At 39.4% G+C, this 23,622-nt stretch overlaps 4 protein-coding genes across 4 annotated transcripts in view; 2 read left to right on the forward strand and 2 right to left on the reverse strand.

Annotated features, from left to right (window-relative positions):
- The window catches only part of LOC128370906 (cilia- and flagella-associated protein 54-like), a 72,040-nt gene extending 61,050 nt beyond the window's left edge, over nt 1-10,990 (reverse strand). The window contains exons 1-31 of the mRNA XM_053331090.1: nt 10,845-10,990; nt 10,236-10,341; nt 9,940-10,089; nt 9,520-9,685; nt 9,112-9,170; nt 8,623-8,766; nt 8,086-8,199; nt 7,537-7,638; nt 6,902-7,094; nt 6,691-6,783; nt 6,420-6,532; nt 6,126-6,240; nt 5,723-5,808; nt 5,470-5,595; nt 5,015-5,162; nt 4,824-4,876; nt 4,498-4,626; nt 4,160-4,310; nt 3,900-4,033; nt 3,458-3,655; nt 3,249-3,341; nt 2,956-3,144; nt 2,729-2,841; nt 2,487-2,634; nt 2,205-2,360; nt 1,968-2,090; nt 1,360-1,482; nt 1,026-1,092; nt 684-773; nt 480-606; nt 169-271 (exon numbers count right to left, since the gene is read on the reverse strand). Coding sequence (XP_053187065.1) covers nt 169-271; nt 480-606; nt 684-773; nt 1,026-1,092; nt 1,360-1,482; nt 1,968-2,090; nt 2,205-2,360; nt 2,487-2,634; nt 2,729-2,841; nt 2,956-3,144; nt 3,249-3,341; nt 3,458-3,655; nt 3,900-4,033; nt 4,160-4,310; nt 4,498-4,626; nt 4,824-4,876; nt 5,015-5,162; nt 5,470-5,595; nt 5,723-5,808; nt 6,126-6,240; nt 6,420-6,532; nt 6,691-6,783; nt 6,902-7,094; nt 7,537-7,638; nt 8,086-8,199; nt 8,623-8,766; nt 9,112-9,170; nt 9,520-9,685; nt 9,940-10,089; nt 10,236-10,341; nt 10,845-10,990 — 3,858 coding nt within the window. The remainder of the gene's footprint in view (nt 1-168; nt 272-479; nt 607-683; nt 774-1,025; nt 1,093-1,359; nt 1,483-1,967; nt 2,091-2,204; nt 2,361-2,486; nt 2,635-2,728; nt 2,842-2,955; nt 3,145-3,248; nt 3,342-3,457; nt 3,656-3,899; nt 4,034-4,159; nt 4,311-4,497; nt 4,627-4,823; nt 4,877-5,014; nt 5,163-5,469; nt 5,596-5,722; nt 5,809-6,125; nt 6,241-6,419; nt 6,533-6,690; nt 6,784-6,901; nt 7,095-7,536; nt 7,639-8,085; nt 8,200-8,622; nt 8,767-9,111; nt 9,171-9,519; nt 9,686-9,939; nt 10,090-10,235; nt 10,342-10,844) is intronic.
- A 2,368-nt stretch (nt 10,991-13,358) lies between these two features.
- Nucleotides 13,359-14,292, forward strand: LOC128371484 (alpha-crystallin B chain-like). The gene is made up of 3 exons (XM_053331814.1): nt 13,359-13,595; nt 13,899-14,021; nt 14,101-14,292. Exons 1-3 carry the CDS (start codon nt 13,416-13,418, stop codon nt 14,290-14,292), a joined length of 495 nt encoding a protein of 164 aa, XP_053187789.1. The 5' UTR covers nt 13,359-13,415.
- Nucleotides 14,293-15,891: 1,599 nt separating this feature from the next.
- Nucleotides 15,892-17,148, reverse strand: mia (MIA SH3 domain containing). The gene is made up of 4 exons (XM_053331936.1): nt 16,978-17,148; nt 16,591-16,724; nt 16,306-16,416; nt 15,892-16,002 (listed from the first exon to the last, which is right to left on the reverse strand). The coding sequence occupies exons 1-4, from the start codon at nt 17,093-17,095 to the stop codon at nt 15,979-15,981; spliced, it is 387 nt and encodes a 128-aa protein (XP_053187911.1). The 5' UTR covers nt 17,096-17,148; the 3' UTR covers nt 15,892-15,978.
- Nucleotides 17,149-18,614: 1,466 nt separating this feature from the next.
- On the forward strand, nt 18,615-23,235 carry bicdl2 (BICD family like cargo adaptor 2). Its single transcript, XM_053331868.1, has 9 exons — nt 18,615-19,017; nt 19,429-19,644; nt 19,882-19,998; nt 21,160-21,306; nt 21,490-21,636; nt 21,865-21,939; nt 22,599-22,681; nt 22,773-22,887; nt 22,974-23,235. The coding sequence occupies exons 1-9, from the start codon at nt 18,772-18,774 to the stop codon at nt 23,142-23,144; spliced, it is 1,317 nt and encodes a 438-aa protein (XP_053187843.1). The 5' UTR covers nt 18,615-18,771; the 3' UTR covers nt 23,145-23,235.
- Nucleotides 23,236-23,622: the final 387 nt, after the last annotated feature.

A 23,622-nucleotide genomic window follows, 5' to 3' on the forward strand; every position in this document is an offset into this window, starting at 1 on the left:
GGGACATCATCTGCAACCTGGAGAGATGCCAACACAGGCTGCCTATTAAATCATCATCTATAAAGTGACATACAAATAACACAGGCACTTGTGTTCAATATGGAATAGATGTTCAGGATATTTTATGTCTTTGTATGTGTTGTGTATTTATGTGCATGTTATTGTTACCTGGGGTGGTTCATTTCCTTTCAGAGTCTGAACACTGCTCTTTCTTTTACTCTGACCGTTTCCCTCCAAACACTTTGTGGACAGTCCCATCACCTCATCACGTCTGACAAAGACAGAACCATTCACATGCAGTGAATGCAGTGAATGCAGTCACGTCTTTATCTGATACTAATATAAGCAGCTAATATCCATAATAAGTAAATGACAAACTGAGGTAAGATTCACAAGTAAGAAGACAGTAATGCATTTTTTTAAAGCTGAAATTTTCAGTTTTGTCTTTTTTTTAAATCAGGTGTACAGTAACAACGTACCTGGAAAGAAATTCGAGTATGGTTTGCCCCCACTTTAACACAAGGTCTGTATGGCCTTCTTCCATGGTTCTCTGGATTAGTAGTGCAGCAAACTCAATGAAATATGCCTTGCGTCTGAGCTTCATCACTATCAAGAATGCACACACAAAAACACGAGTGAATGAACTGATTAGTCATAAAAATTTAAGAGTGCATGCCACTTACCGTCTTGATAGGCATCCTTTAATGTGCTGCTGGAGAACCGATCGTACAGTACAGCAGGATCCTCACAGCCAGTCAGTGGGCGTGAAATCTCTACAGAAACAAAAACTATTCAGTACAGACAAGTAATATTTGGATCTACAATACCAGTCAATGTTTGCAAACACTCTCCGATTCTATTGAATGACAATAAAAAATAAAAATTGAATAAAACGTTTGGATTGGATATTCATACAGAGACATGTGACATGCCAGTGTTAGTTAGTTTCAGTGAATAAGGTTACAAAGGTGGAATCATGCATATCATTTTAAAAAGTCAATGAGATGTCTGTTTGTGTGTGTTACCATGGTCTGGACAAACAGCAGCCTCAGATGTCAACCTTTTCTTGTTCTTCCCATGCAGTGCCTTAAGCTGAAGACTTATATTCATTTCATCCTTTATGGCAGCAGCATCTACTCTCTTAGACTACACACATGCACACACAGAAAACACAAACACTAGAAATGAGGAAAAGAATATTCTTCATTTGGTGTATATTAAAATTCTGTAATATAAAATATAATGTAATATTTCTTTTGCAAAACTATATATATATATTACTTTCATTTCATTATCTCTCATCATTCTAGGAGTAATATAAATCATTAAATAAATCGACACTTCCCCACTGTGTCTTACACCCACAGCTTTGTTGGCAACTCTACTGATCTGCAGCTGGGCATCAAAGACATCCTGGAGCAGTGTACGACCACAGTCCATCAGTGCAGATGCCCTCTGAGGCTCCTTTAGGACACGTAATGCCTGGCCAAAGAGGATAAGATGATAAATTATGTTGCTTATTATTTGGGTGACCTGGGAATCAAAGCTTATTCTAGTTGCAATCATCGTATGTCACTGTGGATGAGTGTGTCTGCTAATCATCAAATACAGTATGTAATGCATAACAAGTACTAGTATACTATGTAAAAATGTGAAATATATGGTATATTAAGAGAATATTAAGAATATTACAGTATAAAGTACATATATATCCAAATATCCCAAAAAGATTGTAGCAAAATGTATTGAAGTAATTTTGGCAAAGAACATAGTCATTTGCAACAGCGTAAGTTTTGTGTTGATGGTATTATGCCTGTTCTTAAATGTGAAGCCACAAATCTTGAACAAGTTGGGGTTTTTTTTGGATGAGTTGATTTCTGTCATGTAGCTCACAAAAATATTTTGTGACCACTGAAATCTACACTGTACAAAGAGTATACATTTTACACATACACATGCATACAAACCTTAGACAGGTAGTAGGTGATACAAGCTATCATGTGTATCAGTGACTCTGAAGTGTTTCCTGTCCATTCTTGTTTGAGAAGAGCTGAATTCTCTTCCAAAACTATCAGACATTTTGTAAGCACCTAAGCAATAGAACACAAGCATAAACACACACATACGTTAATAAATGATTTGTAGTTTGTATAATGTTACACTGTGAACAAAGCAAACACAGAAAATAAAGACTTTTTGCATACTTGTACTACAGGGTCGCAAGCGATCTGATGGAAGATTAGAGGGGCCAATAGGCTGTAACAGCTTACTACAGCTTGCAAGGCAGCACTGCTGTCACTTAACCACATCGCCACGTCTATGGCCACCAGCATTCTTTCACATTCTGTCAGTCTGGCTTCCTGCATACGCACGCATATACAACATTTATGTTCATGTACATATACATTTTTTATTATCAATAAAATCAAAACATAACATTACTGTGTGGCTAACACTGATTACACTTTTCTACATAGATAAATTACCTGCTCCCAGATAAACAGTCCACTGTCACTGCTTGTATCACAATAGAGCAATCCCTGCTGAATGTTGATCTCTGTCTCAATGAAGATGGAAGTGAGGAACAACTGACACAGGAGAGGAGAGGAGTGTTGCAGGGTCTGGATATGCAGCCTTCAACATGGTCATTGGGAATGGGGTAAAATGAGATAAGCAAATGAAAGGAAATAAAAATGTATGCATGTACACATATGTATTTCCTCCTCACCCTGTGGTAGCAAGTCTATCACGTGTGCTGTGTAGATCGGAGAAGGTATAGTGGCTCCACAGTTCCCTGCAGGCTCTCTTTGCTACATCGTACTGCTCTGTTTGAAATGCCATCTGAGGACAGAGTTTTAAAAAAAGCTTCAGCCATGATCTTGCTTTCTCCAGGAAAAGGACATTGTCCCAGCAAGTGAGGAGAGTGGTGAGGTGTTGGACACATGTGTACTGTACCTGTGCCAAGTGAGCCCATGTGGAGAGCAGTGATGTTGGCATGGATGCTAGCAGCGGGAATGTTGTCTCTCCGATGGAGTTGCCCAGTAGCTTGCCCTGGCTGTTGTAGGCTGCTACAGCAAACATATACTTCTGGTTGGGTTCCAGGCCCTCCACTCTCAGCACACACTCACCAGATACTGCTGGTACCTGGAAACACACAAAAGTCCGGCCTCATATCACTGGCACTCATAAGATGACAAAAATGTGTCCTGCTAGAAAGGACACTCCTCCGTGAAAGAGACAAACAATACCAGATTTCCAGTTCCTGGCAGGCTGCAGTCTCCAAGGCGGACTTTCCTGTTAATGCCCTCAGCTGCTCGACCGCAGAGCTGGTACCAGCACACCTGGAAAGAAACAATAGTTGAAAAAAAATCAATAGGAACATGAAAAGTATAGAAGCTGTGGCGCATTATTTAGTCATTATTAACAACTTCATGACAAAATTAAAAGAAAATCTCACTTGTCCCTCCATGTAGTAAGGTGCTGGGGTAAAGGTTAAGGAGTGCTCAGTGCGTGAGAGTAGGATGGGGGGAGGTGGAGGGTTTTCTTTTTCCTCCTTCACCCCGTTGTCTTGATTTTCAGCTGGAGTCTTCGGGATGGTGGACATATACAGTTTTCTCTCTTCTACACCTGCTTTCTCTATCAGGGTGGAGGCCTCCTGGCAAAACCAAATGGAAAAAAACATATTCATTACATCTCCCTGAGAGCTCACCTGAATCACTGGTTCTGAATCACTGGTTAGAAGTAAAAGTCAGAAAGTGGCAACACCCTTAGTCCTTATACTTACATAGTATTCCTGGAAATTAAATATGCCATTGAAGTACAGCATGAGATAAGTCATGTATTTAACGTTAAAGGCATTTTTGTGGGTGTGTTTAGAAAAGTGTGAATGTTTGTGTAACCTCTAGCAGAAACTTGGTTTTGCTGTTTTTATTTGGTTCCATGCTGTTGTACACCAGCAAGGCTTTCTGCATCAGGAAAAGAGCTTTGGACACCTTGTTCTTCTTGATCTGATCCAACATATCAGACTCGACAACTAGAATAACAAAGAAAATCAGGATAAATCATCAAACTTGAATTTTTACTGTCTGACCATTTCCATTCATAATAACACTGATAAGACTTCAATGAGTACATTTGTCTTTGTGGCAGTGGGTCGAACCTGCATTTAGCTGCAGTAACTTGAGAAATGCCCTGCAGTGGATTATGTGTAGTTCCAGATGGAGGTCTGTCGCCAGCAGGGACACACATGTGGACTGAGTGTGTCCAGAGCTTTTGAGATCTGATTCTGCCTTGGTTTCAACTTCTTTTTCCTTCTTACTTGTTTCATCTCCTCCATTTCCATCTTCTGATGAAGGACGTGGGGAGGAAGTCAACAGAGGAATGGGACTAAATTTCTATCAGAACAAAAGGAAAACACTCAATGTTTTTTTGAATTTTCTCAATCCATACTAATTACCAATCCCTTTGACACAAGTGTTGTTCAGGTTGACTGCCTACCTGCATGAAGGCAAAGTCAGTGATTGAAGAGCAATTTTGGGGCATAAGTGTAGCTACACCCTTCGCCAGAGCTTCAAGGCCCCTTTTAACCACCTCACACACCTTCTGGAGCAGCTCTGTACTCGACCTCTGCAAACACACACATATGGTACAACACATTATGTTTGCTAATTACCACTGTGCTGAGGAGAGCAAATTATTTTTGCAGCACATTCCCAAAAAGTCAAGGGACTTTTTTATCACAACATGCATACTTTTACACTTATCTTAGAATATACAAAAATATTATTTTATGTAATTCATTGGAATTCCATCCATTCACATACCTGGAGAAGAGTGAAAGAGCTTGGCTTCACACCATCATCATCTGCTTCAAGAGCTGCTGGACATAAGACATGAGAATACTAATGTATGGTGTAATGTTCAAGAGGGTATATGTGACTTTTTACCAGAACCCAAATACTGGAGTCTGGATGATCAGATGTCTGAAACAAGACAAATGGTAGAACTCTCTCACCTGAACAGTGTGTTTGTTTATTGCGTTCAGCTGCACTCTCTAGCAGTATGGCCAATGTGTGGATCATCTCTGCTGTCATTATGCAGTCAACAGTTGCCAGGTCAAAGGCAAAGGCCACCTCACACAGCATATACAGGCACCACACCCACTGCAAGCATGTCCACAAATAAACCAGTATACATGTAAACAGATATAAGATGAATGCACACATTCAACATAATGTGAAATTGTATTTAATTATGAAGTCGTTTACATGTTTCCTGCCAAAACGTCACTCAACTCTAAACTTCACAAATTACAATTATATATATATGTAAAAAAAAAACAAAAACAAAAAAAAACACTATGCTCACTGTATAGGATAAAAGTAGCAGTTTTCAATTTCCCAACAATGTGCCCCTGTTCACTCATTACAAAAAACAGTTTTAGTAATGTTTACCTTTTTAAATACATACCTTGTGGTAAATATCAACCTTCTCAAAGTTTGAGTTTTGGAGCTGATCCTTCTGCATCACCACCTTCACCTTACCCCACAGAAATAACACAACTTCCAAAACCAGGTCCCCATCTGGTTGTACCTCCTACACAAACACACACAAACAGTATGTAAATACACACTGTAAAGTCCTCATCTGAACTCCGCATCTTTAATCTGAACCCTAATTATTGACAGAGTAATCCCAACACACACACAACATGGAAACTTACAGGAGCAGAGTCACAAACAGATTTGTGCAAGGCATCTACCAGGCCAATGAACTCATCACTCATTGAGACTGAAGACTTGTGTCTGTCTGTTAGAAACATCAAACAACCACGTTATAATTCAAAGTGATAGCTGATAGCAGCTTGGAAACATAGTGGAAAAATAAATAATAGCCTTCATCATATTGCTCATTTAAACTATTTTTGCTTTGAATGTAAAGAAACAGAATCAAGGAAAAGAAGCAAGAGGGCCGTTCAAGGATCAGTGTCTGGTCAAAAGCAATACATGGTTTATGACAGTCCTTTGTAAAAAAAGAAATCCTTTGTCTATTAACCTTTTTATCTAAAGTTTACATGCCTAAAGATCTACATCAGTCCATATGTGGCACAATTATTTTATTACTACCATTGATTATGCTGCCGTCTCTAGGATGACTTCTCTGAGAGGACTGCAGACTGTTGAAACTGTAAAGCACAGCAAGCTCCGTTTCTGCCTTCCTGTATGACTGACCTTCCGCGCCCTGACACAAAGAGACACAAAGAGACACAAAGAGACACAAAGAGACGCAAAGAGACACTCACTGTCCAGATCATTCAGAAACACAGCACAGATTAACCTCAAATCAGAAACACAACAAGTGGAATGTATTCTCCTTTTCTGCATAATGGAAATAACAATGGATGCTTGTGTGCCACTCACAGACAAAACCTGCAGCATCGCTCCAGCAAGTTGGGTGAATGCATCTGGCTGTTTGTACTGAAACAAAAGCTTAATGAACCTCACTGCAGACATGAAGGATACTTTGTTTTCTCCTAGAAACACAACAGAACATATTACTGCAACAAACACTGATTTCCAAACCACTGTGCAAAACACATGCCTTGCAACTTATGCATCACACACCATAAACTACTTAACAATATGTTGATTGTGATGTCAAAAAAAGAGGACAAGCAAAACTGTAACTAACCTGTGATGGCTAAATCCATTAGAGTGGATGTTGATGTCATTGCACTTAGAGACATACATGGGGGGTCATCACGCTTTTGCTCACTTGCCGTTCCTTAATCAACAGGAACATAAAACATTCATTCAAAAAGGGGGTATTCCTGAACTTAAATACATTTTAAGCATTTTAAAGCATTTGCAACAACTGTATGTTTTGTGTTTGATTTACTAACCAGATAATATACTGATGCCAGCTGACAGGAGCTCCAGGACAAGTTCCTGCAGCTCTGGTTCATCTGACACCCTTGTGTGCAGAGGGCGTTTGTTGCTGTCCCAGAGTGCCTCCAAGATTGCCAAGAATTGTGCTGCCTTACTGTCAAATAGGCCCATTAGCATGCGCTCTGTTGTGTTACGAGGCCATGGCACCTACAATACAATATGTACAGGCAGGCATAGCATTTAGGGAATGTTACAATAATTACATTTAGTCAAAAAATGTGTTGACCATGAACACAAAAAGCCATCCACAACCAATACACAATTAAAAGAGAGATCTCTGGGAGAGACCAGTGTGGTTGCAATAAGGAACCATACTGTACGTGGGAAATACCAATTATGTACAAAAATATACAAAAGTTAAACAATTAAATTGATTATCCATTACAACAACAACAACAACAACAAATTCAATTATTAACCAAAATCCACACTAATAAGTCCATTATAATAAAGTCAGTTAAGTAAGGCTTAAGAAGTAGAGAACAATATTATATTACATAATTTACCAATTTAAGATGTAAAAGTGACGGTACGCTTAAGTATGAGATTTAACATAATAATGATACAGCATTTAAGCAGTTCTCATTACATTGGGTATGTCTTTCAGGGTGCTTTTGGTTTTGACTCTGAACATGGTTTTGGGTCTCTTCCTGGCCTCAAACACTGCTCGCTTGAACATCATGGCTGCCAGCTGAAAAAAGAAAGCCCTGAATCAGCTTTAATTTCCAAAGAAGAGTGCATCAGCATTGTAAAGGAAAAACAAAAGCAACCTGTTTACATGGGTACAGAAAGCCACAAGAAAGACAATAAATCTTCAGTTTGTCGATTCATTCATACTGTGTCATGGTGGCTATTGTAGTCTTAAAACACTGAAACATGTTACGAATGCAGAATTATTTTTTCTGATAAGGCATGAGTGATGATTTTTCATGCTTAGGCAGTGTGGACTGAACTTTAAATGGCAGTTAAATTGATTAGATATGTAGACCGCTTATGGTTTTATATTTGAATGTACTCCTTTTTGATGTTTTTCTCTGCTGACAGTGAAACACACTGTCATACTGGGAAGTATGAATTATCTGTCATATTTAATCACTGTTACAGTATTGAAGGTATTTTGATGAGAGGATTCTCCTGCCTTGATAGAGGCTTCTTTGAAAGCTCTCTGAGTCTCTCTGGTGGCGGGAACTCCGCTCTGCTGCTCCAGCTCTGCAAGGTCATTGATTTTTCCAAGGGCTCTCCTGGCAAATTCCTGAAAGCATTTAAAGACACACAAACAAACCCACAAATTCAGAAAAGGACATTTCTATATGTGAATTCAATATGTGGATTCAATTTCATACAAAATTTCCATACATAATAAACATGTCACCATTATTTTTCTTTTAACACTCTGAAAGCAAGGAATGAATAATTAAACCTGTGTTGAGAGCAGTGGTATCTCGATAAAGCAGATAGATAAACATCAGAGCAGAATTTTATTATATAGATCTTCAGTAATCTTCTCTGAAACTAATGAACACCAAATAAACTGCTGCCTGCCGGGCTGGCTAACAGAAATCTGCACACAGACCAACAACAGGTGGTATTTGTGACTCATTAAATGAGCCTAGTTTTTGACATCACAGAGATTATGTGTTTGCAGGTGTCGGGATGTTGATGACGTGTGTTTCACCTCTGCCTGCACTGTAGCAAGGTTGTCATAGAAACAGTGGCAGACAGCACAGTAGAGTGTAACAATCCATGGCAGATACTTAGCAGTCATCAGAGGGACCGACAGCTCTAAACTGATGCTTGCCCACAAAAGGTACTCCAGTGCCTGGACAGGACAGAAACAACAGTAACACAGACATATTTACATTATATGTTAAAGTAATCACATCATTCACTGAGTAAAAGTATCACTCAATTTTAGGAGTTGCATGCTGTCCCTCTAATTCACCATATTTGCACACCAGAGGGATGGTAAGGTCATATGTTTTTACACATCTTCCAATGCATCAGTGATCAGAAGTTAATATGAGTTCCAGTCTGATTCACAGCCAGCATCACATATAGGGAGTGCACTAAACATCAAAAAGCAATCTTTTGAAAAGGATGTTTATAAGATGTGTAGTCTGTACGAGATCATTTCATTTAAAAGCTTCATTTTACATGTAAGTACCTGTGCGCTACAATTCATGGTCATCAGGTAACGGCAGATATTGTAGATGAGTAACGAACCTGGAACACAATGAAAAAATAAATATAGTAGGATATTAGACCTACAATATAATATGAAATGTAATATCAAATATAGTACACCTTCTTACTTAAAATAACCAACAAATCGTCATTTAGGTGATGCATGCTACTTGTATGTAATCTTCACCATAGTGCCAACATATTTCTGGGAATGTTAGGGTTTGTGAACACTGACTTTGCTCACAAAGTTATTCTAGCTACCCTCCCTTGTTAGCTGATGTTCAAATTCTCCTCTGGTCTTGTCTGTCACTTTGACTACTCAGTTTATTCTGCTGAAAATTTCTGTTGGACAAAAAACAAATATTGAAAAACACTGGTAATAATATACCATTGTATATATGCCAACAGAGGTGCTCATGTTGCTGAAAAGCCTGCATCATGATCCTGATGAAGTTCAGCACTTGCAGCAGTTTACAGAGTCCCTTCTGGCCGAGGATGCTGTGCCCTTTCTCCAGCTCAAATACACACTGCACACAGCCCAGCATTGCACAGATCTACACATGCACACATACCGCACACATATCGCACATGCACACACACGCACACACACACACACACACACACACACACACACACACACAGTATAAATATATAGACACTGTATATTGTAATGTCATCTCAACATATAATTTGACAACATGTTTTAGTAATACAAAAGACAACAAGCATAGATTGCTTTCCACTTCAAGTAAACAATAACAGGGTTCACTTTACGGCCTATCAAGGAGACCTTAAACAGGCACAATACCTTCATGTCAAGGGTATCTTGGTCTGTATCAAAACCTTCAGGGAAGAAGCAAGCCATTAAGTGGTCCACATCCGTGATGTCAGTTATATTTACTGAGCTGAACTGCAGCAGGTGGGGACTGTAGCCCTGCCACAGAGCCAGCTGGTACAGCTACACACAAAGAAGACAGGGAAGAAAGACAAAATAATGGTTGTGATTTAATTTGACATTTCACCAGCCTGAATGTACTGTAATAACTGCTTAATAAGTGTTTAATTAAAAGCTGTTACATTTGTATCTAGGGTTCTGTCATTTACCTTAATTCCACAGAGAAAATCTGCAATCTGCAACATGCGCTCCTGGTATAACTTTAAAGGCAGTCGATGTTTGTAGTTTCTCCATATCTCCACCAGGATTTTGATCCTTCAAGATCAAAAGTTAAAAACAGGATACTGTTAAAATGTATAATGTAACCAGACTGGCAAGAGGACAAATGAATATGAAATCTAAAGTTGTAGTAGTAGTAGTGTTCTCCTGGCTGTACGTTGACTATCAAGCACCCTTAGCAATCAATTTGACTTATCATTGACAAATGACATTAAATTAATACTAATTCTGCTTGCTCATTTGGCAAAAAAGATTACAATCACAAACAAGCTCCTGAGTCATTGCTGAGATGAGATTGTGGGGTTTAAAGACATCTTGGGCCCCGGGGTAAACATCACGTCAACAGGATTATTCTTGTAATAAAAATATTCTTTTCTACTAACATTATGTGCATTAACCTTTCTTCTACCCGTCTAAACTACATTTGTATGACCTAACGCTACGTTAAAGTTGTAAAACTGAAACCTTAACTGTGACTGCAGAATAAAGATAAACTAGCAAACTAAAAGCCAGCTAAATTAACAAGCAGTTAACGTTACCCTTTAGCATACAAGCTGTTGTCGTTGCTGGTGGAGGACGCTACACGTCTCATCAGCGTTATAAACGAGCTAATATCTCGTTCAAAAGCTGAAATAACTGGGTTTCTTTTGTCAAGTTTCCCATAATAAGATGCTGGAAAGTCCATTCCAGTGGTCACAGCTGTAATTTTAACCAAATAACGTATTTCGTCTCCTCCTTCTGTAAACTAACTAGTTTAAATCCAACAACAAGCTGCTCAAAGCGACCGAGGCAAGCAAGCACGTCACCATGGTAACGACGATAATGAGACGGAAAGCAACCTAACAGTAACAATGGCTTCACCAAAGGTGACTGGCTCATGCACGTGTACTTTTAATTAGCAAAAGGACAGCTGGCTAAAACACATTTAACCAGGGTTACGTTACATAGATACATATCTGTCCTAGTCTGGCTCTGTGTCCCCACCAATCCACCACACGTCTTCAGAGTTTTCCCTTATTGCTTGTTGAGTTGGCCTGATATTGAAAACTGATAGACTATTGTTTGGCACTACTTGTGAAATGTGACTGTGGAGTTTGACACTTTAGTTAAAGATGCAGCAATTTATAGTCCATTCTACATGTCCTCTACACTCAGGGCATTTAGCACACATCTTTATCCAGAGACTGACTGTGTTTGCTCAGTGGCTGGACTCTCTGTAATTCATCCTCCAAACATTATGAAAAAACAAATTTGTTAAAATTAATAACGTGTTCTCTTGTTTTAATAGCATGCTAGAATAACTGGATCATCATGATGTAATTAAGGGTTTGCAGGTTGTAGTGTATATTCTTAGATGGGTTTATGTATGTAGGTTCATTATGAAGAGGATTGGGTTTTCTACTGCTTGTGTTTTTATTTCTGTGTCTGTTCTGCTTTTCCTTCCATACCTGCCCTGCATCATCCTTGTTAGCCCTGCCCTAGTGTTTCCCCAAACCTAACTTTTTCCTATTCTCCTGATTAATATCCTCATTCCCCAACTGCACCTCATCTACTTGTTGGTTCAAGGTTTTTTTTAATTTAAGCCCTGCATTTCAGTCAGTTCAGTCTTGTTGGATCCTGTACTCTGCATTGTTCAGTTCTGTTCTACCTTCTTCTGCCTGGTTCTGTTCTGTTTTGTGGTGCCAGCATACCTGGATCTTTATTAAAGAGACATTGTTCAGTTCATTCTGGCTGTTTAGTCCTGCTACTCCCCAGGCGGTCATATTTTAAGGACAACAATCAGCCACCACATTAAACACTTAGAAACATAAAATCATATAGCTATACACCTGAATTTGTTTTAAAAAATAGTTAATTTAGCAGAGTATTTACAAATAAAGTTAGAATAAATGCATGACCATGTTTGCCTTTCTTGGCAATGGTGGCTTGGGTAATGATAAGAAACTTTAAATAGATAGGCTGTTACTGTAGAGTAGACATTAGTAAGGCCCTTCACAGATATGATGACTCTTACTTGTTCACAATATTTTAGCATTAATTATGATGTTATCCTGTAATTGTTACATAGTTTCTTCTTCTGTCACCACACTCATCTTGGCCCGTCCAAATGACAACACGGTCACCATACTTTAATATGAAATGATTATGTACAGTACAATCTGAATAGAATAGAATAGAATAGAATAGAAAGTCTTTATTGTCATTGTACAAAGCACAAAAAAATAACAGAATTAATTATTTTCCTTGGATGATTCCCTGGTTTTCAGTATTAGAAAATAGATAAGATGTGTTAGTCAGGCTTAATGCCATGGCTTGGCGATGAAAAAGGAAAGGATTGCACTCTATCAGTTGTTGCATGATGGTTTAAATGTTTCTGTAAAATCTGAGTGCTTGTAGATAATACAAATTTAATGTGCATCATTCTCATGCACAAGCCACAAAATGACTTGGAGGATAAAGCAGGGCCTGAAAGAAATATAAATTTGGTTGACACAACTATTAGACAGTTGGAGAGGACTTCATATTTTTCATCTGAGCTCATTGCAAAATTATACACGCTTAGAGTGTCACCTAATTCTGTCCCATACAAACTCATCATTTCCCATTCAACCACACTTCCACTCCGCACACAAACCTAAAGCTTCTGGCACTCAGAGCACAGCTGGCTAATGCTCTGGCAGCTATTCCTCAAACAAACACACACACGCAGATCCAGACGGGGGCATTTCCTTTGGGAAAGAGCATCAGGGCATCAGCAGTATTCCTAGCCAGAGTCCCCTCATGACTGGGAGAAGGGAGAGACATAGAGTTAAAGAGAAAGAGGGAGAGACAACCAGTCACAGTCAGACAGATGAAACAATGAGGGCAATGGAGGGATAAACAGTTGACATCATTGTTCCAGAAAGATCAGCCTGTTGGCAGGGTCACTATGCAAGAGTGCATGGGGTGGGGGGTGTGGAGGGGAGGGGGGATGCATGGACAGAACTGGGGTGGGAGGGGAGGGAAAGGCCTATAAATGTGCTGCAGGGGAGCACAGCAGAACCCACCTCAGACCCACTGAAACTAAGAGTCATCCTCCTTCACATCCATAATTTTTCTGGAATCTCATCATGGAAATCCCCATCCAGTATCCCTGGTACCGCCGTGCCTTCCCACACCGACTCTCTGACATGTCCATGACAGAACCTCTCACAGATTGGCCAATGATGTGGCCTTTCTCCTGGTCCTTCCCCTGGATGCGCCCTTCATTCATGCGCTGGTTGAACTGGCCCGAAAATGGATTCAGTGAGGTAAAGTAAAATTCACATTTGTGCTTGACTTCTACAACTTGACTGCTAACTGAAGATGTATTACTAGTATCACTTCTAATAGTATTAACCGTAACATCAGCCATGATAACTAATACATTGCAGCGTGTAAAATATGTGCTAGGCTGCCAGAAATGTTTCATTTGAGATTTGCACTTGCTGAGTCACAAGTTTCTTGCCCTGAAATTACAGCTATTTTGTGTTTATGTGCCCAGCCTACTCCAGGCTGCAGGCATGCAACAAAATTTCTCAGTGCTATTGCTAACAGGTGTGCTGTCTGTATAGATGCGCGTGGAAAAGGATCGCTACATCATTTATCTGGATGTGAAGCATTTCTCACCTGATGAGCTGTGCGTCAACGTCAATGATGAATTCATCACAATACACGGCAAACATGAAGAAAGACAGGTTGGAGGGACTGTACAGATCTGCAGAAATGACCAATTTGTTAACAGTTAACTGACATACTGATTAATTCTGTTTCCAGGATGACCATGGCTTTGTGTCAAGAGAGTTTATGAGGAAGTACAAGCTTCCCGCCAGCGTGTCATGCGCTGACATCACCTCCAGTCTGTCATCTGATGGTGTCCTGACAATCACTGCACCTCGGTCAACTCCTGGACCAGAGCGCAGCATTCCCATAGCCAGTGATGATGGAACAGCGAAACAGAAAATGTAGAGCAGAGTCGGACGACCTAGACCCTGTTTCATGACTAACCTAAACTACTGCCTGTTTTTATATTTAACCTGTTACAGTTCAGTACACATATAGGAAGAGCATGCATACAGTATCTAGACATTTACAAGGGCAAGTGCCTTATTACAAACCAGTATCTAACTCCTAACTCACCATTACTCATATTTCTGCAAGACAATGGTGCTTTAAATTCACAGACTAATATGTCTAACAGTGCAGGATAATGAGCTCCAAAGAGTTGATTCTCACAAGTCTTAAAACCATACCTCTCTGCCAAAGATAGTCACAACACCATGTATGTAAAAGGCACATTTAAGGTATAATCATATTTTGAATTTGACTTGTTTATTTTCCAATCAGCAGTCATTGAATGTTATATGATATCTGTACTGGCCCCTGTAAGTGACTAAATTGTAAGCTGTTGTTGATTGAACATGTTCAGTACTTTTAATCACAAACTAGCCTGCAGCACATATTTGTTTCAGAAAGACTCAAAATTGCCCTCCTAAGGTAATAACATAAAAAAATGTTAATATTGTTGTATCTACAGTGCACAGTACTGTCTGGATGGGTATGAGTAAGATGACAGCTGTGCTTTGTTTACTTGTTGGAACAGGATAGTGTTGGTTCCTGTATGTGTTAGGAGGAGGGAGTTCTCTGGAGGCATATACTGTCATTTTTTTTAGTTGTGTGTTCACAAAAAAGCTACCGAAGGACTTGGGACCAGGTGTGTGAGGGTGAATGCGCAGGGGGAGGGGAAGTAGTGGATAAGGAGAGAACTTGTATTTGGAGACGGACAGCTTTTATCACTGGGCTCCTTTCCACTGGGGAGCATGGCCTCTGAGCTGCTATGGAAAGTGTATGTGTGTGTGTGTGTGTGCGTGTTGTGTGTTTGTGAGAGAGAGAGAAAGAGCGAACGAGAGAGAGAGAGAGTTTCATAAGAGAGTGAGTACACATGTGCTTGTAGATGCAAGAATTACAGCTTTATCATTCTTTCATATTGGTTTACAACCCCCTGGCATATTAACACAGAAAATATCAAATAGAATAAATGATGAAATATGACATTTATAGGCTTGTTGTGTTTTTTTTATTATATCCAGAGACTTCCTTTTTTCATTCAGTGGAACTGGGGACAAGAAGGTGACAAATCAGGAAATGTTTAATTAGCTCAGAAAGGTCTTTATTTCTATTTTGTCAGGTCACTACTCTTTTAGTAGTCAGTACTGCAAAACTATCCTACTTTAGTTTTCTGCACCAGTACTGCCATTTGTTTTATTGCTGGATGTAGATTACATTGTTTGTTGCCAGGAATGAGAAAAAAGACACCATTTACATGTGTTTCTTCCTTCAACACTGTATTTAATGTTTACTTTGGCAACAAAAAAATACTTGAAATATCTGCAAAACAAAGAACAGAGTGCAGGCAACAAGACTTCTATCAATCAATAAAACAGACGTTAGGAGTCAAATGTAGAAAGTTACAAGCAGCAACAGTTCTTTCTTCAGATTTTCTGATTTCTTATTAAAGAGTTTGTGTTTAAATCTGATTACAATCTAATAGAGCTGTTGGCCTTATCTCCCTAAATCAGCAGTGTGGATATGCAATCATGTTTCAGTTATCTTGTGATGTCAAGAAGGTAATTCTCTTCATTGGTGAAAGCCAGTTCAGTAACAGTAGAAGTCCCATTTCTGGAAATAAGAAGATACATAGGTATATGGTAAAGAGAAAGTATTGCATTATGCATGTGTGCGTGCTCTTTCATAGACTACCTTTGGGGACAAATTTCAGACTTAGGACCAGTTAATTGGGAACTTGACAAAGGCTGTGTCCCCAATTGGAAAAAAGCTGATTGTTGGGTCAGTGGTTATGGTAATGGATAGGCTAAATCTAGAAAATGAATGTATGAATGTAAGTCCATATAATGTCCAAAAGTGACGCTGGTTTGATGTGTGTGTGTGTGTGTGTGTGTGTGTGTGTGTGTGTTAACTCACAGTCGTCTTGACTTCAGTGGTGGCTGGCATGAGAGCATGCGTCTCCTCCACTACACTGCTGGGGAAGTGGCCAACACGAGCCTCCTGTTGTCCATAATAAGAGTCCTGTATCTGAAAATAGATAATACAGACAAAAATAAAACAATTTTCAGAGATGAATGTGAGTGCTGCACATGGATATGTCATGTCCTCATGATCTGTAACAAAGATGCATCAAGTCCTATGTAAGATTTTGTGGTTAAGAGGTACGTCAAACAAACATATTGTCACTTTTTTTTCACTCACACTGCCCGCCCAGAAAAGGTTCCCTCTGTCCTTCAGCATTGCATAGACATAGACGAGCTGCCCCTGTCTGATGGGAATGAACCTGCAGTCTCCAGGGTAGTAATCCTGCAGCGCACGAGCTATCAAGATAGGGTCTGTGCAGGAATGAAACAGAGAGAGAGAGAGAGAGAGAGAGAGAGAGTGATGCACAGTAAATTCAGAGTTGGGGAAAGAAAAGAAGCATCATTTTACAATATTTCATTAATCAAATTTAAAGGTTCTGCCTGTGTCTTATCAGTTCAACTCTTCTGCCTTTAGTGTATATAATATGACCACAACATATTTAGTGAACTACTATAGCACAGCAATCACTAGCAGCAAAAACAAGATGGTGAGTGTGCTACTTACGGCTGCATTCAGAGTCAGCGCAGAGTTTCTTGTCAGAAAGTTTAGGCATCTGTCTTCCAGCATCAGAGGTTGGTAGCAAAAGACACATAGAAAGAGCTAGCCAGAGTTTAGAAGGCATGTCTGTATGTGTGCACCTACTGATCCAAATGGCCTTGTTTAATGCTCAGTGAATGTCGTGTGCCCTCTCTAAGAAGGAGGTGTAGTAATGGCAGCCCCTTTTATCTAATACTGCCAACCCCCTCTTCCTTACACACACACACACACACACACACACACACACACACACACTCACACACACACACACACACACACACACACACACACACACACACACACACACACACATACACACACACACAGTGCTCCTTTCAAACCCTTCACAGGTAAACAGGATGGGGGATGAGGAGGAGGAGGGCCAGATTAGACAGACCCCTCCTTGTGTCCTGACCTTCTCCTCTCTCCGTCTCTCACCCTGTGTCACCCCCATTCAAACAAGAGTGTGCTCTACTTTGAAAGCAACACATTCCTCTGAGTTAATCAATGTTTTCTCTACCTTGTTTAGCCACTAGATGTCAGGTCAGGGGCTATCTGAATACACCATCCTCCCTCCTCTTTCTTTGTTTTCCTCCCTTCTTCACCTTGTTAAACTCAGGAGGTGGAGCCAACGACTGTATTTACATACTGTATGTTTCCACTGCCAGGGAAACCAGCTGAGCTTCTCTTGTACAAACATGCTCACACACATACACACACTCACCAAACAGGAAGACTATACCTGTTTGGCGTGAGTTGGCTGGGAACTGTCCGGTAAGTCAGACTTAATTTTTGTTCATTCGAAGTCAGGTACAACATGGATTAATACAGATTCTGCCAGTTCTCATAATGGAAAACAAACCATGTGAAAGTAAGAATTAGTTGTTTACTTTGCTTTTAAATGATGGTAAATAGGATGGCAGCATGGTTTCATGGTATCAACAGTTGAGATGGCAGATGGTGACATCATACTTAAAGACAGACATGACAGGAGAGACTGAGGCTGTGAGTTTAATAGCACATTTCTGTGACCTAAATGTAATTAACAATGACAGTATTTAGATGGACTTGATCATGCAGTGTCTGGAAATGTAGAAGCAGCATCTCACTTACACTTATTTGGGGGAAGAAACATACATAAAGGTATGTTTTCTAATAATTTGGCAAAGAGGGATCCGTTTAGAGACAGGTTTATGAACATATTGTATTTGTAGCAAATAGCGGACTACAATGCCTCTGGAATTCAGGGAGGGGAGCAGAGCAAAGATAATAGCGGGGCTGGTATTTCGGTCAGAGTGACAAAAGCCCCTGTCAGACAAAAAGCCTCCTTAAAGGCCATGTAAGATTATATTACTGGAACACAACAAGTCTGATACTCACACGATTCCTAATACATGGCCTGAATTTCACACTTACAGTCAATATTTGTTCCACAGTGGTTTTCCATATTGTTGACAGTCTCTTTTATTGCCTTCAGGATTATCTGTGAAGCAGAGATGAGAAGACTTGAATGATACCAACATTAAGATCATTGGCACCGCAGTGAAGAACAAGACTGGCAGGGACACACTCTGGATTACAAAACTGAAAAATAAACTGATCAAACCACTTCAGACCAAAAAGGACTACAATTTTGTTTTTAAAGATATTATTTAAGGATTTTTTTATTTTTTTTAAAATTTGTGACTGATCACATGCCTCTGTGAGTCCGGATTGCATGCCCATGACAAGACGTGGGGGTTAAACCCACAACTGTCAACAATGTTTACCCCAAGGAAAAACAGTCTTCCCTCTCCCAGCCTAGAGGACTCCTTCTTCCCTCTCTCTTCATCTTCCTCTGTATCGCTCGCCTTTTCTCTGCCCTCATCCACATCCTCTCCTGGTGGCATTGATGGCGGAGGCGGGATAGAAACAGACCTGATACTGGCTGCGGAATTGGGCCAGGCTTTACTGGAGAAGAATGAGGAGCTGGCAGCCTCTCTGGAGCAGAGGGAGAGGGAGGTGGAAGTGAGGATGAAGCTGTTTCTTGTTATTATGCAGACTTTATTAACACCACTTTAGTTAGGAGGAAAGAACAGAAAAACTACTAACTTTACTTACTATTATTTACTATTATGAACACTTTGCATACAGGATCATTTTCACATCTACACTTGATTCCCTTCTTACACCTGAAATCACTCAATGTATGAACACTGTGTAACAGATAATAGCAATGAAAACATGGATTTTCTTAAAACAGTAAAGATAAAACCAACACTGAGGGAAAAAATAATTAATAATGAAAAGAATACAAAGAAAAGAAAAAAAAAGTTTCAATATATACACAAGAGCATAGAAATGAATGTTCCATGTAGTTCAGTATCTGATTCATTTATTGGCATATAGATTACATTAATTTTGTATTTAATGTCTCAGGCTTTACAGCAGGAGAAACACGTTCTTCATAGGAAGTTGGACATGAATGAACTGGCATCTGGACAGAAAGAGGCAGAACTGATGGCAGATTTAGTGGCATTAAAGTCTGAACTGGAGCGATATCACAGCCAGGGGCGAGACCGGCGAAAAGATGAGAGTGAGCAGCTCACTCAGTTAGCCAATCACAACCAGCGCTTGGTGGAGCAGCTTGCAGAGGTGAGTTTGTACAGCTAATGAACAGGCAGGTTTCTTTACCCCTAACCCACAAAAGAAAATATTCTGATGATGTTATAATGCTAAAAAAAGATCAGACGTGTGTGGGAATTGTCTGTGTGTGTATGTGTGTGTATGGGTAACAGTTATGCAGACAGTAACAATGCAGACTAGCAGGTTTAGGGAGTCTACCATTGAACAAAAGAACCTTCTCAACTTTTCCTTCTCCCTCCTGCCCAGGCTGTTACACTGGAGCACTCCTTGAGGACTGAGCTTCGTTCCCTCAGAGAAGAGATGGAAGAATCATCTTTCAGCCGAAATATCAGTTTCACACAAATAGAGAGCATACAGGCAGAGGTATACTGACAAATTATTAGCTTTCAAGTGTTTTGCGAGAGTAAATCAATGCCATAGTTGACAGTCTTAAACATATTATACCATCTAAAATACTCTAGTGATAGGGGGACATTTAATATAACACAATAGGCAACAATAGTCTTATCAGAGAATGTGTTGTAATAATTAAATATTCAAAGTGTGTGACTATTGTAGCCACACACTGTAGTCTAATTATAATTAGACACTGTAATCTAATTAAACTGGCTTTATTGAAGGTCAAAGAGTCACAATTCACAGCAGTCAGATCGAAGTTGAATCTCAAGGCTTGTTTTAGTGACCTGAGTCTGTCACAAGCCAACAGTTCTGCTGCTTAACCCTTAACAGCTTAACTTTGGAGGATAAGTATCCATATCTAAACCCATCAAAAGTAGTTTATAATCGTGTTGTACTGATACGAATAAAATTAAAGGACAGGGTCCCAATTGTTAAACTCTGTAAAACAATAACAAGGGGCTCATATGAACATTGAAAGGGGTTTTGCTTTTTGTGATCATTCCTCCTGTTCAAACTGACCATTAGAAGATCTGACTTTCAATGTAATTGATGGGGGACAAAATCCACAGTCCTTAAATATTTAAAAGTGCAATCTGAAGCTTTTTTTGAGGCTTCATCCACCATTCAAATGTGTCAAGTCAAGTGGATATCTTCACAAGTTAAAGATAGATAGTTAAAGAGACCATAACAACATAAAGACGGAAATTTGTGCTAAAAAGGTTTTAACTTTGAAAGATATCTACTTGATTTGACTAATATAGATGACAGAGGCTTCATGTTAGCTTTAGATAAACTTTTAAATTCAATTTTGCACAAAATGAGGACTGTGGACCTTGAAAGCACATTAAGAATGGATATTTTAATGACCAGAATGAACTGGGCTGAATAATTACAGTAAGCAAAATCTATTTCAATGTTCATATAGGCACCTGGCATTTATTTTGAGATGCACTTTAAAAAATGTGAAAGTAGCCTTTGATTTAAATGTTTGGTATGCCAAATTACTCATTTCATGATATAAGTGTGGCATTCTTATCTACATTTCTATATCTTCATCTACACTTATAAAGAATTTTGTGACCATCCACCTCTCCTTCCTCTGTCTGTCTTTGCCTTCACATACAGAACAGAGTTTTGCTGGAGCGGCTGTCACACATGGAGACACAGCTAAAAGCCACACAGGAGGACAGCGATAGAGTCCGCATGGAGAGAGATGGCCTGAGAGACAGACTGTCAGAACTGCAGGTGAAGCTGAGAGAGAAAGAAGCAGAGGTGAGGATCAATGGCCAACTGCTAATGATGATGAAAATGTATCAATGAGAGATGAAGCCTGAGGGGAACATGACTGCAGGAGATATAACTCGTCACTAACAGAAGTCACTAACACGGCTACTTACAATGATCTGACTGCAGCTTTCGGTCTCTGTGTGTGTGTGTGTGTGTGTGTGTGTGTAGATAGAGCAGGAACAGGGAGTGGTGTTTGAGTTGCGCACCTTGAATCGCTCTCTACAGCAAAAAGCTCTGAACCTGGGAGAAGAGAGCATCCTGGACAGTACACACACACCACCTCTGTCTCTACTTAGTGAAATTCAACAATCACAGGTACACACAGAGACACACACACACACAGTATACACTGAGCAACTGCACTCATACCTTTACAGTCTAACTTGGCTAGTGTGTACTAATTCTTACGCTGTACTGACATCCTTCTTTTGAAAATCTGATACTAAGCATGTTCCACTCTTTGCAGTGAAAGCACAAACATGTGATAACAAGTGTTGTGGCTTTGTGTAATACGTTTTTGTGTGTGCTTCCAATGATAACCAGGCTAAAGAGGCACTGCTAGCTCACTCCACCATCCTCCAAGCAAGAAATGAAGAGATACAAGCACTCAAAGAAGAGGTCTGTTGACACACTTTTCACAAACAACTGTTTATTTTACATAATATGAACAAAAAACTTGATTTGCTTAAGCAGAGGCGACACTTATTTGTTGCTAATTTCAATTTCAGTGGGTTAAGAAAGTCTGAAATAAATAAAAATCCTTTGCAACTATGTTAGGAATATAATTATTTGCTGTACAAACTAGTATGCTACTTTCTGTAAGATATGGCTTATTCGTTTAAATTCAATAAAAATGCAGGTTAAATAGAATAACAGAGCCTATGTAGTCTATGTAGCTGACAACATTGTATTGTATCTTTTAATTAATGAAATAAGACATATTCTAGTTTTACCACATTTTGCTAAAGTTAAAGTTGCCCTCCACTCGAAAATATGTTTTGTCCTTCACTGTGCAGAATGATGTTTATGTGCAGAGTTTGACACTTTAATGCAACTTGACTTGGTGTGGAAACTTTGGGCTTGAGAAGAAGGAGATGTAGACTAATAGATTCCGGAAAAATGTTTAGCTAGTTATGGAAAGACTTTTTATATGTCTTCAAACATTTCTGGAGGGAATCTTTAAACTTTATAGAGACTATGAAAATGTGAATGTTTTAGATAAGTAGAATAAATGTTAAATGATCATTATATGTGCCTTTCAATTTTATATTCTGCAGCTGCAATCTAAACAAAAAGAGCTGGAGGCTTTGAGGGAAGAAATAGAACCGTTTAGAGGCAGTTCTAAAAAGCCAAGCTACAGGTAATGCTACACAACAACATATTGAAATCATTTCAGTTCATTTGAACCTTTGAAGGTCATTATGTTTGGCTAATTTCATATTAACTCTCAGTTCTTTAGAGAGTGAACTGGCCACAGTGCGTCAGGAGAAAGACTCGCTGACCCAACAGCTTCTCAACACCATCAAACACAAAGTGGCGCTGTCCCAGGAGCTGGATGCCTGGCAGGTGAGTCTGCGTGCAATGCTAACACATTTTGGATACAGTGTACAAGCAGCATTATTTTTCCATCTGAACCTTTTTTCTTGTTGCAGGAGGACATGCGACTGGTGATCAATCAACAGGTGCAGCAAAGAGAGGACGAGAGACAGAAGGAACAGCAGCGAGAGAAAAACAGTTCAGTAGGACTCCAAAGAAGCAAGTCTTTGAAAGTGAAGGGAGAAGGAGGGAAAGGATTCTTCTCTTCCTTTTTCAGAGACAAATAACTGGGCAAATAAATGGACAGAGTATCAGCCTTTATGCTTTCCAGTACTATCAGCTCACAGAAGATGTATGCCTTGATGTCTTATAAGCATCAAAAAGTGAAATGTTTACAAACCTCATATTTGAATAAATGTTAATATATTTGTATATTTATGTATGTACTTTATGTATGTTTTTATAACTTTATTGTATTAAAAATATAATTAGCCTCCCTCGAGTGTTTAGGCTTTACATTTCATCACAGTATCTTGAGGCTGCATTTTTTTTTCTCTCTCTCGGAGGGACAACCCTGACATACTTTGGCCTTATAAAATGTTATGGTGAACATTTTTAGCAGCTATATAAATATCAGACAGACATGGATCAATATAAGCAATAATTTAAGAGTGGCGTTTCTAGCCACCTGTTTAATGCCTAATATTTAATCCTGAAAAACACATCAAAACTTGCTAAAAGGGGCCAGGGGGGCGGGCTGAATGT

The sequence above is a fragment of the Scomber japonicus genome, chromosome 13, assembly GCF_027409825.1.
Source record: "Scomber japonicus isolate fScoJap1 chromosome 13, fScoJap1.pri, whole genome shotgun sequence".
Lineage (NCBI taxonomy): Eukaryota > Metazoa > Chordata > Actinopteri > Scombriformes > Scombridae > Scomber > Scomber japonicus.